General features: G+C 38.9%; 1 protein-coding gene across 6 annotated transcripts in view; it reads left to right on the top strand.

Moving 5' to 3' along the window:
• The window catches only part of dock10 (dedicator of cytokinesis 10), a 72,008-nt gene that overhangs the window by 41,481 nt on the left and 17,809 nt on the right, over nucleotides 1–12,718 (top strand). For all 6 annotated transcript variants that reach the window (XM_079481320.1, XM_079481317.1, XM_079481318.1 and 3 more), the window contains exons 12-37: nucleotides 678–914; nucleotides 1,739–1,861; nucleotides 2,667–2,749; nucleotides 2,835–2,957; nucleotides 3,041–3,120; nucleotides 3,207–3,394; nucleotides 4,413–4,478; nucleotides 4,573–4,665; nucleotides 4,752–4,875; nucleotides 4,960–5,081; nucleotides 5,161–5,244; nucleotides 5,322–5,414; nucleotides 5,599–5,717; nucleotides 5,814–5,883; nucleotides 6,372–6,485; nucleotides 6,568–6,639; nucleotides 7,046–7,192; nucleotides 8,536–8,619; nucleotides 8,771–8,867; nucleotides 8,989–9,021; nucleotides 9,994–10,172; nucleotides 10,839–10,955; nucleotides 11,051–11,168; nucleotides 11,490–11,611; nucleotides 11,871–11,985; nucleotides 12,291–12,357. In XM_079481320.1, coding sequence (XP_079337446.1) covers nucleotides 678–914; nucleotides 1,739–1,861; nucleotides 2,667–2,749; nucleotides 2,835–2,957; nucleotides 3,041–3,120; nucleotides 3,207–3,394; nucleotides 4,413–4,478; nucleotides 4,573–4,665; nucleotides 4,752–4,875; nucleotides 4,960–5,081; nucleotides 5,161–5,244; nucleotides 5,322–5,414; nucleotides 5,599–5,717; nucleotides 5,814–5,883; nucleotides 6,372–6,485; nucleotides 6,568–6,639; nucleotides 7,046–7,192; nucleotides 8,536–8,619; nucleotides 8,771–8,867; nucleotides 8,989–9,021; nucleotides 9,994–10,172; nucleotides 10,839–10,955; nucleotides 11,051–11,168; nucleotides 11,490–11,611; nucleotides 11,871–11,985; nucleotides 12,291–12,357 — 2,870 coding nt within the window. The remainder of the gene's footprint in view (nucleotides 1–677; nucleotides 915–1,738; nucleotides 1,862–2,666; nucleotides 2,750–2,834; nucleotides 2,958–3,040; nucleotides 3,121–3,206; nucleotides 3,395–4,412; nucleotides 4,479–4,572; nucleotides 4,666–4,751; nucleotides 4,876–4,959; nucleotides 5,082–5,160; nucleotides 5,245–5,321; nucleotides 5,415–5,598; nucleotides 5,718–5,813; nucleotides 5,884–6,371; nucleotides 6,486–6,567; nucleotides 6,640–7,045; nucleotides 7,193–8,535; nucleotides 8,620–8,770; nucleotides 8,868–8,988; nucleotides 9,022–9,993; nucleotides 10,173–10,838; nucleotides 10,956–11,050; nucleotides 11,169–11,489; nucleotides 11,612–11,870; nucleotides 11,986–12,290; nucleotides 12,358–12,718) is intronic.

Below are 12,718 nucleotides of genomic sequence, written 5' to 3'. Positions count from 1 at the left end.
GATAGTTCAGGGGAAAAGGAAAATTCTGTCTTCATTTACTCGCCTCCAAACCTGCATAAATTCTGATGAACACAAACAACGATATTTGGAGGAATATTAGCGATTGTGAATTCTGAGACATCATAGTAGAAAAAATGCTTTTCTGTTGAATTTGATTTTCAGAATTAGTATCTATTAGAATTTAAATATCGGATGGCAAAATGATCTGGGCACCTTTGAGTATCATTTTCAATTGACCCCTCGCAAAGCCTGCCCCCTTTAGCCATGTCCGACATCAGCCAAACCGCTCCCACTGCAATATGCATTTGAAGTTAATATTCAGGATGTGAAAGCGACTCGGAATAAAGTCAAAACAAAGATGGAAGCTCTAGCCTAACATACTGCGCTTTACTGTAACGACATAACGTCTGGATAGCACCACTGGTTTCTGACACGTTTAGGCGACGGGTGAAAATAGGGGGCGCAAAATATCGGCGTTATGATTGGTCCGGTCGGCTGTCAATCATACTCACAGAACTGATCAAAACTTGCTAGCGTATTTCCAAATATTTCCAAGTAGAACAAAGCAATTAAATGATGTAAATGATGACAGAATTTTCATTTTTGGGTGAATTAAACTATTCTTTTTGGGCCATCTGTATATGTGTTTGTATATCATTGCCACTGTCTCTCTGCAGATCGAGCCTTTTTTTGTAACAGTCGCTCTGCTGGACCTTCGTGAGGGAAGGAAGATTTCTGCTGACTTTCATGTAGACTTAAACCACGAGGTTGTGCGGAATATGCTCAGCTGGAGTAATTCAGGAGATCAGGGGCTGGTCGGAGGTAATGATGCGCTTCAGGAGAATGGAGAGAAAAAAACTGAAGACTGCCATCTGAACCCAGACCTGGAGAACTGGCTGCGTTTTCCTAAACAGGTAGCAATGCACGGGACCCCCAGAGTAGTGGGCACACTGTAAACATTTTAGGTACAATCAAATTGCTTTTGCGGTTTACAAGTCAGTTCAACTCATTTAAGTAAGTTAAAGGAGTAGCTCACTCGAAAATCACTTTCTATAGTAGGACTAAAAATTACTATGATTGAATGGGGCAAATTTTGAAGTGAACTACTCCTTTAAGCATTTCTACCTTTTTAAAGTAACATAAACATCTTAACAATATAAAAAAAACGCTACTGCCCATGCACACTTTTGTGACCCCGACTGAACTTCCGGTGCACATTCAGAAACAATAAAGCGCCTGTAGATGATTTCTGATAACATTTAAAAGAAACCCAGAAGAAACGTTACTTGGCTAAACTTGTCTCTCTGATATTTTGAATTTAGACTGCAATACCAAGATCAACCTCTAGATGTCAATGTACCGTACGCTTTCTTTAAATGCGAACGAACTACAGGACACATTCAACAAATTGTTTATTTTATCAAAGGAACATCTATTATTTATTACAATTATTATACAGTAAAATAGTAATATAAATAAATATGAACATAAATAAAATAAAATATAAATAGTTTGATTATTAGACACTAGCCAAACTTGACACTGCTTTAGTTTAATAGTGCACCTTCGGAAGGTGGTTGATAAGGAGATTTGGAGCAAATTTGCTGAAAGTGTGTGATGTGATGATGATATTATTGTAATAGTATTTAATGTCTTGGTGTATATTATATTTATTATATGTTGATACATGTTTATGTTTACACGGTTGGTGTGGTTTACATGTATCTTTCTTTTCCAGGCAATTTTTTCCACTACAAACACGCACACAGACATCGTGATGGTTGCCCGGCTGGAGAAAGTTCTGATGGGAAATATTACGAGTGGTGCAGAACCTTACATTAAAAACACAGATTCTAGCAAGGTATCACATTTGTATGGTATAATGAATACGATTTTGTCTATTTTAATCCTATATTGATCTTAAAGCTTTAAAAATGTCATTCCTTGCCATCAGTGTTGGGTAAATTAATCTGAAAAAGTAATGAATTACTAGTTACTAATGACATATTCAATTGTGTAATTAGATGACTGTACAATTTACTACTTAAGAACAAATTAATTTATTAATACTGTAATTACTTGGTTAGTTAAGTGATTCAAGGCTAGACACTAAACGACAACATTTATGTACATTTAAGATACATTTATGTGTTACGTGCATTTTAAAGTTAGACTTTGAATTTCAATGTCAATTCCACTATCCTATACATTACACAGTATTTAGTTCAATTTACATCCGAAGTAACTGTATCTAAATTACATTAAAAAGAGAGTAATCCCTTACTTAACTTTTTCAAGGGGAAAGTAATGAAATTAAACCCAACACCTTCGTGCCATGTGGAGAATGTCTTTTTTCACTTTGTTGTAGTGTTTACTATTGTAATTTTTTAAATTGTACATTTCATTCAGATGCTTTAATTCTTTACATGTTACTCCGTCCAGACTGTACGTAAGTCTTACCCTGACAGATTGTTTTGTCGGGTAATAGCATTTCTAAAGCTACTTTAGCTTTTGCGATCTTTGCTTAACAGGCAATAAGACACGGTGTCTACTATATATTCTGAAATATTCCACTTAACTGTATTATCTCATTTAAATAGTAAGAAGATATTTCTTCACCTTTTAGACAGACATTCAAACATTCTTTCATTTTTTCTGTTTACCAGACTGTTCAAAAAATTTTGAAATCCAATAAGCAGTTCTGTACCAAACTTGGAAAGTACCGAATGCCTTTTGCCTGGTCTGTAAGGTGAGAAGCAGAAGAGATGTCAAGCGAGTGCAAAATGAAATACACGTATTTCTTGACACCCATTAAACTCCACTGTATTTTCCAGGTCAGTGTTTAAGGATAACCAGGGCATGGTGGACAGGGAATCTCGCTTTTCCCCTCTCTTCAAACAGGAAAGCAACAAGATCTCCACAGAAGACCTCGTGAAGCTCATCACGGAGTACAGGAGGTAGAAACTCCCGCGTTCCTGCACACATTCCTAACAATGAAATGAAATCAAATCCTGAAAAGTAAAGCTTTTTGCTTTGATAGGGCTGAAAAGACCAGTAAACTCCAGACCATCCCGGGAAGCCTTGAAATAAATGTGGATTGTGTTCCGTTGGAGTGTCACAGTATGTTTTGTAACATCCTCCCAAATGCATCTGTGACTATACTGTATGCTCCTATGACTGTATATCCACATGTGTTTTCTCCTCAGATTGTCTGACGTCATCATATGTTCCTCTGAGGCCGTTTGAGGAAGGCGGTCTATATGCTCCTACGGTGGAGGTAGAGGAGTTTCTGCAGGACACGCCCAAGTTCGCCCAGCCTTACAGAGTCTACAAGAATCACATCTATGTTTACCCTAAACACCTAAAGTATGACAGTCAGAAGAGCTTTGCAAAGGTGAGGTAGACTCTTCTTTGTTATGGGTTATTTATCCAGAGTGCAAAGTTTAAAGAGGAAAATTTAAAATACCCCATAACTTAGCCATCCTCGTGTCATCCTAGGTGTGTATGACTTCATTTGCCGAATAAAGCTTATTCTGATTTCTTTAGCCCAGCACACGGTTATGACATACTATCCTAGCTCTTCTCTAGGTTTTGTAGTGCAATTGAATGGGGTATAAGGTCCATCCCTCCTTCATAGAAGTAATCCTTTAAGGGTTAATAGGATCCATCCATTGACTTTATCAGCGCCGGATTAAAATAAAAACGTCTTTTCTTATTGGTTCTTACATGTCTTTTGACAAAATACCATACTGGAGACAAACAGCATAGGAACAACCCTCTGTAGTTTTTTTAAGCAACGTTCACTGCCTTATATGGACATATAAGCATATTTTTATAAAAATATTCGTCTGTGTTAAAGTCCCTGTGAAGCAGAAGTTGGTATTCCATATTTTGATGCGTTTCCGAGTGAAAGGGAATTTGTAATGAGAAAAATAGTCGGCGTTGTTTTCGTCTTTCTCTGCGATTTGATTGGATGTGTAAAAACAGCCATTGTGCTTTGAAATGGAACTGGCAGCAGACTGACAGATAAAGGGGAGGAGTTAACGGATGCTCCGCCCAAGCAGTCTAACATATCATTTGAAATGGACTGTAATTACAGGACGGAAGTGCATTTTCAGATTTTAACTGAAGATTGTGAAGACACACAAATTTTAAAAAGAGAATGACCCACATTAATACACTTTTAACAATAAACGCTGCAATATTTCATGAAAAAAGGCATTTTCATTTTTATTTCACTGGGACTTTAAACGAGTCATATACATCTGGGATGGTGAGCTAATTATATGAGAGTTTAATTCTTTCTGTTAAATATTCACTTAATTTGCAATGTATATTAAAATGCTAGAAATGAAATACTATTTAAAATGTTTGGAGACAGATGCTATGTCCGTTCTTCTTTTATTTGCCAGGCTCGAAACATTGCCGTTTACGTGGAGTTCAGAAGCTCTGATGATGAACATACCAAGCCACTAAAGGTAACATCCCTCTATCTGCATTCAATGATGTTTTAAATGTGAATAGGATCATTGTTTTAATTGAAACTAATCGAAACCCATTTTATTTTCACAGCGCATCTACGGAAAACCAGGAGGTCCAGTTTTCACCACGACTGCCTGCTCCACAGTTCTGCACCACTCACAGAACCCAGACTTTTACGATGAGGTTAGTTTGGAGATTTTCACACGTCGGCACTGTTCGATTCAGACTATGGTTGGTTCTGAAATGTTTTTCCTTGAACGTTTGCTCAGGTGAAGATCGAGCTGCCCACACATCTTCATGAGAAACACCATCTGCTCTTCTCCTTCTATCACGTGACGTGTGACATCACTGCCAAAACCAGCTCTAAAAAGAGAGAAGCTCTCGAAACTCCAGGTATCAACCACAAATGCTGTTTTTCCGTATATGACACGCGATAATCGAGTGCTATGCATAATACTGTGTGGCTTTGTGTAATAGTGGGTTACGCCTGGCTTCCTCTTCTGAAGGATGGACGTCTTTCCTCTCAGGAATTCAGTATTTCCGTTTCTTGTACTTTGCCTGGTGGATATCTTCTCATTAAAGAACCCACGTCCACCAAGGTGAGGACAGGTGGACATAAAAACAGGTTCACGATTTTGCTTTATCTTTCAAAATGTTTTTTTTTCTGTGTTTTCGCAGAACGGCTCAGATGTGAAATGGGTGGATGGGGGTAAACCAATCTTCAAAGTCTCCACCTTGGTGCTTTCTACAGTTTACACTCAGGTACATAAGAGGGACATATACAATAAATAACTGTTGTCTACTGTCATCTTGTTTTCATTGGATGATCTTTTCTTCAGGACACCCATCTGAATGGCTTTTTCCAGCAGTGCCAAAAACGAGAGGCAGACCTCTCTCAACCTCTTACCTCAAACTTTCTCAATTCCCTTAAGGTATATCAGTTGAGCATATTACTTTTACGTACAGACATTTCAGGAAATTATCCTAAATTCATGAACAGGTCAACTTTTCTCCTGTAGAGCAATACTATATGTCATGTTTTGCAAACTGTATGCGTAGCAACATTTCCATATGACACCAGAACTTCACCAGTCTCCTTGACTTTTGTCCTCTCAGGGCCTTCTTAGTATGGACAGGATTCATGTCATTGTCCGATTCCTTCCCATTATCTTCAACCAACTCTTCAAAGTGATCACCCACAACGACACAGACGAGGTGACCACCGTTACAACTAGGTACAGAAACCCATCGCAGACTCTTCTGAACAGTGCAAAAGTTGTTTGGGTTTGATTTAAATTTGCTGTAAGATAACACACAAGCCTTTTATTTAGGGTCCTGGTCCACATTTTATCAAAGTGTCACGAGGAGAACCTGCACCACTATTTGCACTCTTACATAAAGGTGAGTCTGCCAAACCATCACTTCATATCACTACACTCAGGCACTGTGTTTTAGAAACTGCCGGACAAATGGCGTTCACTGTAATGAAATGGAAGCAAATAATTTACTAATCTACCAGTTCATGCAGTCACTCATTAAAACATTATTGATTGCAAAATGAATGTGTATGTCCATTTTGAAACATTTTGCGACACAGCGCTTTCCCACACTTTCACCAGCAGAGGTCATAGTCGACCTCTGACATGGAAGAAGGGATGGGAGGCGTTGTTACCATGGCAACTGATGAACATGGTATGCTTGGCATATTTTAAGAAAGAAAACATTTTTAATTTCATGGGGACTTTAAGATTTCTTTCTATTCCTTAGTAGAAATTGCTCTTTGCAGCTTTCTTTGTTTTTTTGTTTTTAAGAGTAAACTCTTTTGCGTGATAGCGCACGTGTGTGTATAGGGACTCATGCACATGTTTGTTTGTCTTTTGTTTATCCAGTTTGTGTTTAAGACTGAAGCGTGTGGCTTCAGAACGGTTCACGAGGAGCTTGCGAAGGGAATGACCTCTGACCTCAAGAGCAACGAGCAGACAGTCATCCGAAACACCCTTAGGGTGAGAAGACATGACATGATCTCCCCTCAGAATGAAGTGATAAACATGTTATAACATGTCGTCGTATGTTAATTTTCAACAGTTTTCTTGGTTTTTCTTGGAGATCATGGCAAAGTCTATGGCTCAGCACCTAGTGGACTCAGGAAAGGTGAAGGTAAGCGTGGGGAGGATGTAAACTCGAGCAACACATATTTGTCACTTTTAATTCAAAAGAGGTATCATTGTATAGGATGAAGAACTATAGAGTCCTCAGTAGTTGTTGAAGTGTAATTGTGTCATTAATGCACATGCATATGCAAGAAAAGGCTTTTTGCAAAATCCAGTGTTCGGTTTTGGTAATATATGACGAAGTGAGTAAATCAGGCAAAGATGGACTATCAGAAGTGGTAGGCACATGCTACACTGGCACCATTCAGGCTGTGTAGTTTAAGGTCCACGTGTAGCAGCCGGGCAATAATAAAACCATGAAACATTTTCGTAAAAGGAATAAAATAAATATTCATGCAAATTATCATCAAAGTCAGAAATCCAAAATGTGATATGAACGTACAATTGTCCAGCTCCCCCGACCGCAGCGATTCCCCGGAGCCTTCCAGAGTCGACTCGAGACCCTGATCATGGCCATGTCCGATCATATCTTCTGGAAGAATAAAGACTTGGCTGAGGAGACTCGTAGGGCTAATATGGCGATAGCTGCATTTGTGAAGGTGGGTAATGGCACTTACAGAAAGACAAGATCATTACACAAAACAGCAAATGTCATGATAAGCAAAGATATAAATAACAGAGTGTCTATTTACACCGAGTGCAAAAAGCCGGCTTGTTGGCAGAGACTATTGCACTAGCTACGCCCACCAATTTGTGATTGGAATAAGAAAACAGCGACTCCAGTGTCGTAAGGTGTAAAGTCTTTATGGCTTTGATACTGGATCTAATCCACCTCTTGCTGAAAATGCTCTTTTACCTCTTTCTATCACATTACAGATCATAAACGCATTTGTTTTCAATACAATTGATTAAAGACTTAAAATTAATTTTTATTCATAAAGTTTAGGTTTAGGTTTGGGTTTGGGTTAAGGGCTTTAATATCTCAATAAGTTGCCATCCTTACATTTTTTTTCTCTGTTATTACAACAATTCTGAGGTGCAAATAGTAACGTTATCTGCCACTATTTAGAAGTACCACGAGCATATAAGAAAATACAGCTATTTTCGTTAATGTAAATAGCATATCGCTAAGAAATCCTGCTAGTGTAAATAGAATCGATTGCTATTTACACCTATAAATAAAGTGTATAAAGTTGTTTCATTTTGTAGTAATGCGTAGTTGCATTTAAAATTGCACAGCCTATGGAGAAGAATCTTTCTTTTTATATTTTGTTAAATTGTTAAAGAGAGAGTAATAGTGCGTTCACACCAAACGCGAATGAAGCATCAAGCGCGAGTGATTTACATGTTAAGTCAATGCAAAGACGCGATAGGCCGACTTGCGGTGCGATTTTCGCGAATGACGCGGTGCGAATGACATGATTTGCGCGAATGAGGTGGCACGAGCGACGCGAATTGCGCAAATGACTCGAATCGCACAACTTGAGCGTGTTGAAAAATCTGAACTTTGGCGAGAATTCGCGCCACGTTAACCAATCAGGAGCTTGCTCTGGTAGTGATGTGATTATGACAAAGCGAGTGGAGGCAGAAATCCAAAACAACAATGAAGGACTGCGCCTCTGAAGGATCTGATGGACCCAGACACGCCGCCGAACGAGTCTACGTCGTTCTTCAGCCTTCCGTAGCACATAATGCGCAGCTATCCTCTCAACAAAATTCAGCCATTTTTCAACGAGACTGGAGCCGCCGTGCAGAAGCCCCTCCTATGACGCAAATATGCGTCTGTAATGAAGCGAATTTCACGCGTGAATGATGCGAGTAAACTGAAAATGTTCAAGCGTCCAACTACACACGATTTACCGCGTTTGGTGTGAACACTCTTTGAGAGTTCTAGTTTGTTATACATTTGTTGCAAACTAGTAAATGCTGAATTTCTCCGCAGCGGTGCTTCACATTTATGGACAGAGGCGTCACCTTTAAATTGATTAGCAACTACATCAACATGATCACAGCCAGTGACAACAAGGTAGAGCAATGCTTTTTCTTCTATACTTGCAATTCCTTTTTTTAGCTGCTGTATCACTGATATGTGCCATTGTGGGACGAACAAAGGTTTATCTAATCTAATCTAATCTTTGTGTTTGAATGTTGGTTTTGAGGCTTGTTTTGTTTTCTAGATGCTGTGTGAGCTGAAGTTTGAGTTCATAAGGGAAGTTTGTAACTATGAGCATTACATCCCCCTCAGCCTACCCATCCCATCTGCACGAATCACAGGTCAGAGGACAACAACAACAAACCCAACCTCTTTATTTCATCATTTCATGTCTTAATTCTTAGTCCTCATTATCATAGACTACATCCTGTGTAACATTCGTCTCATTTCTCTCTGTGTCAGATAAGGCAGAACCGGGAACCAGAAGTTCTCAGGGTAACTATGTCTTTTAATGAATGAGAATACTTTATATTTGTGACATAATGCCGGGCCACGGCAAAACATTTCAAGATTTCAAACTCCCAGAGACCACAAATCCTAGATTTAATCGTTTTGCTCCTGTAATGTGTGATGCACCGTGATGTGATAACAGAGTCCGACGGTGAACACTGGAATTCTCTGAAATGATCTAGAGATTTCAGAATACGTTTTATTATTATTTCACTTTATGTTTATTTTATATGCGTTCAATATAAACAAATGTGTACATATAACCATTTATGTGATTTAAAAAAAAATATCGTTGAGAAATTGCTCAAGCAACGTCGTCTAAAGCATTTAAGGTGGCACAGCACTAGATGTTGTATTTATGTTTTTAAAGTAATTATAAAATAATATTAATACAGTTTTGCAAAATAAAAATTGTTTTGTTGCCTTGAATTTATGCGCATTATATAGCCATAATGTCTGTATAATACTTTATCCTCTGCATTGGTCAGATAAAAACTGATCAGGTTGATAGTTAAAGTCCCAGTGAAATAAAAAATGACGACTATTTTTTCATGAAATATTGCAGTGTTTATTGTAATATCAATCAGAAGTTTATCAATGTGGGTCATACTCTTTGTAAAAGTTGTGTGTGAGTCTGAAAATGCCCTTCCGTCCTGTAATGATTAAAAATGAAACGGCTGTTTTATACATCCAATCAAATTGCAGAGAAAGAGGAAAGCCACGCCCACTATTTTCACTCATTCGAAATTCCATTTCACTACGGAAGTAAAAAGATCGCAACATCCGGAGCTTTAAGGGCTAATAGTCTATCACTGGTACTTAAGAACTGCTGCATCGTGAAGCTTTTATCTGCTGTCGTCGCCCGTTGTATCATGTCTGTCAGTCCGAGACGTCTCATTGTTTTATATTATCTCAAGTGATGTTGTAGTAACAAGTAGTAAAATGATGTGTTTTCAGTGGCCATTCCGGAGTACAGTTTGACGGAAGAGTTTTGCAGAAAGCATTTTCTCACAGGATTGTTGTTGAGAGAGCTGGGACTAGCTCTTCAAGATGAACAAGACCTGAGACATCTCGCCCTCGCCTGCCTGAAGAACCTCATGGCCAAACACTCTCTAGACTCCCGCTATGCTGAAAAGGTGATGAATGTCAAGCTGATCTCATGGGAAAACGTAACGATTTGATACGGTGGCGGTTATTGTATATGTGCTGTACAATTTTTGTGCCATGTGATTTGTATAAAGGGCACGGTTAAGGTTAGGATTAGGGGTTAGAGTTATGCCTGTGGCTTACTTCTTTTTTTGCTGAACGCACAGCCTTGTAAAGTATACTTCCTACAAATCATAAGTGTACGCACGGGTTTTGACGCATGCGCATTACGACATATTGCAATACCTCTCCAGGCCTAAAGGGGTCAGGTTTTCTACTACTACCTTAAATCTATGCTCCAAGGACACGGTCGCCGCCTGGTGGTTAAACAAACTACTGCAAGAAATGGAATGCGCATGCGCGACCTGCGCATACTTTGTACACGAGGTAACAAAATGACAGCGTGAAATGTACGCGTGAAAAAGGAACTATACCTCAAGCTTTAGGGTAACATTAACATCTGACTACACGTGTATATTGTGAAGTGCATGTTCATGAATGCAATCTTCATTCAACGTGTATGCACAAGTACATTTGAACAAATGGTCAATCACATGATAGTTAAGACAACATAATATAAAGTCTAATGAAATATTGTGCACTGTTTATGTAAGTCTATTTAGTTTTTAACTGTATTGTGTGTGTTTACTGCACAGGAGAAACAGGCACGGATAGCCACTCTGTACCTGCCCCTTTATGGACTCATCCTTGACAACATGCCTCGGTTTTTCCTGAGAGTTCTGTTTCCAATCTGTCTGACCGCTAGTGATCAGGTTGAAAATCCTGAAGTTTAAACAAACGTTACTACACTGTTTTAGACTCAAATAACATCGACATTTGGTTCGTATTTATGCAATTTCCTATGCAGGGATCCAAAGAAGATCTGTCTGTCGCAGGAGGTTTAGCAGGTCAGATGGCCCACGTTTTAAACCACGGCAACTTAATGGATGCGTCCTTCTCCAAAGAAGTGCTCAACTCCATTACAGGTAAGGGGAGGTTGAATGTGAGCTTCACAGATTTCTCATTGTCGGACTCAATCTCTAAAACTGCCACCTCAGAGGAAAGAAATGTTAAATATGTGCAAACCGAGATACAAGGTTTCAGTCGCACAACGAAGATATGCTTTGAATAAAAAATATCATGACTGTACAGTGCATTATGCATATCGAGTCACAAATTACAACGTGAATGATATTTATATGATATCTATTTTATTATGTTTCGCTGATAAAATGAGGAGCGTGCAGTTTTGTTGTTAAGTGTTAAAGTGTTTGTTTTAACTCCCATTAACCTACTTCTCATCCCAGCATTTTCCTCATTGGCCGTATCAACGGCGAACAATGCAGACTCGAGAGGTTCACTCATCAGCATCGAGTCGAACCGTAGTAACAGCGACCAGAACAGTGAGAAGATGGATGCGTGTGAAAAGGTAATAGACTTCACAAGTCCGGTCTTATATTTGGAAGTTCGACATTTATACAGATTTGGAAGAACTCAAAGGTTTTTGGGTGAAGTATCCCTTTAATGTGCATTAGGTATGTAATTGATACTCTGTCTGTGTTGTATGCTGCTACAGAGAATGGTGGCAAATGTCTTTCTGTTGAGACCCGTCCCTTCAACTGTTGTCAAGCATTCAAATTGTTTTGTGTTTACACGAAGAGAGATTGAGTCTGTAATACTGTGTTTAGTTTGCCAGGCCTCAGTCCCTCATTGGGTTTGGTTCTCGCTTTGACAAACTGGACCAAGCGGAGACCAGAAGCCTACTCATGTGTTTTCTGCACATCATGAAGACCATTTCAGAGGGTGAGACCTCGCAAACTGTGATATCCCTTCTCATCTGTCTTATAATAAAGCCAGTGTTTTAATAAATAGTCAAATAGTTTGAATATATGTACCGTATGATTATGCTTATGTCTTGTTTTCTGGAACTATTTTCATTGTAAGACGTATGTTGACCGGCCAACAACCTTTAGATAGAAATGTAAGCTACTCAGGACCACCCTTTTGTGTTCGACAGCACGTATGTGAACATTGCTGGTGTATTTCACATTCTCAAGCATCTGTAATGTCATCTAACATTTGAGGATGGTTTGGTGTTTGTGTTGCAGAGGTGCTGGTTTCATACTGGCATCGGGCGATTCCACAGGAAATCAGCGATTTCTTCAAGATTATGGAGTAAGTGTCTGTTTTATACACTAAAACAAAATACATAGATGAGAGAAGGCGAGAGCTGTGTCTGAATATCTTTCTCCTATATAGCGCACTATATCGCTGTCCGCCATTTTGTTGTGTTGTCCGAATTCTGAGTGAACAACTCATTCCCTACATTCGTTCACTACTCTTTACCCACAATGCATTCTGATTTTGAGTGTACATCCGATGTCCACTCGTTCAAATACTACTTTTCCACGATGCAGCGCGAATCAACCGTCTGAGAATCAGCTGACTGTTAATGCCACGAATGCACGTTTATACTTTGTTCTTGTTGACACTTATTTTCTACTTTTTGAGAATAAACTGAATAAAAATAAATTAT

This window comes from Barbatula barbatula (genome assembly GCF_947034865.1).
Source record: "Barbatula barbatula genome assembly, chromosome: 19".
Classification (NCBI taxonomy): domain Eukaryota; kingdom Metazoa; phylum Chordata; class Actinopteri; order Cypriniformes; family Nemacheilidae; genus Barbatula; species Barbatula barbatula.
Note: the sequence above shows the minus strand (reverse complement) of the source record. Positions and strands in the feature narration are given on the sequence as shown.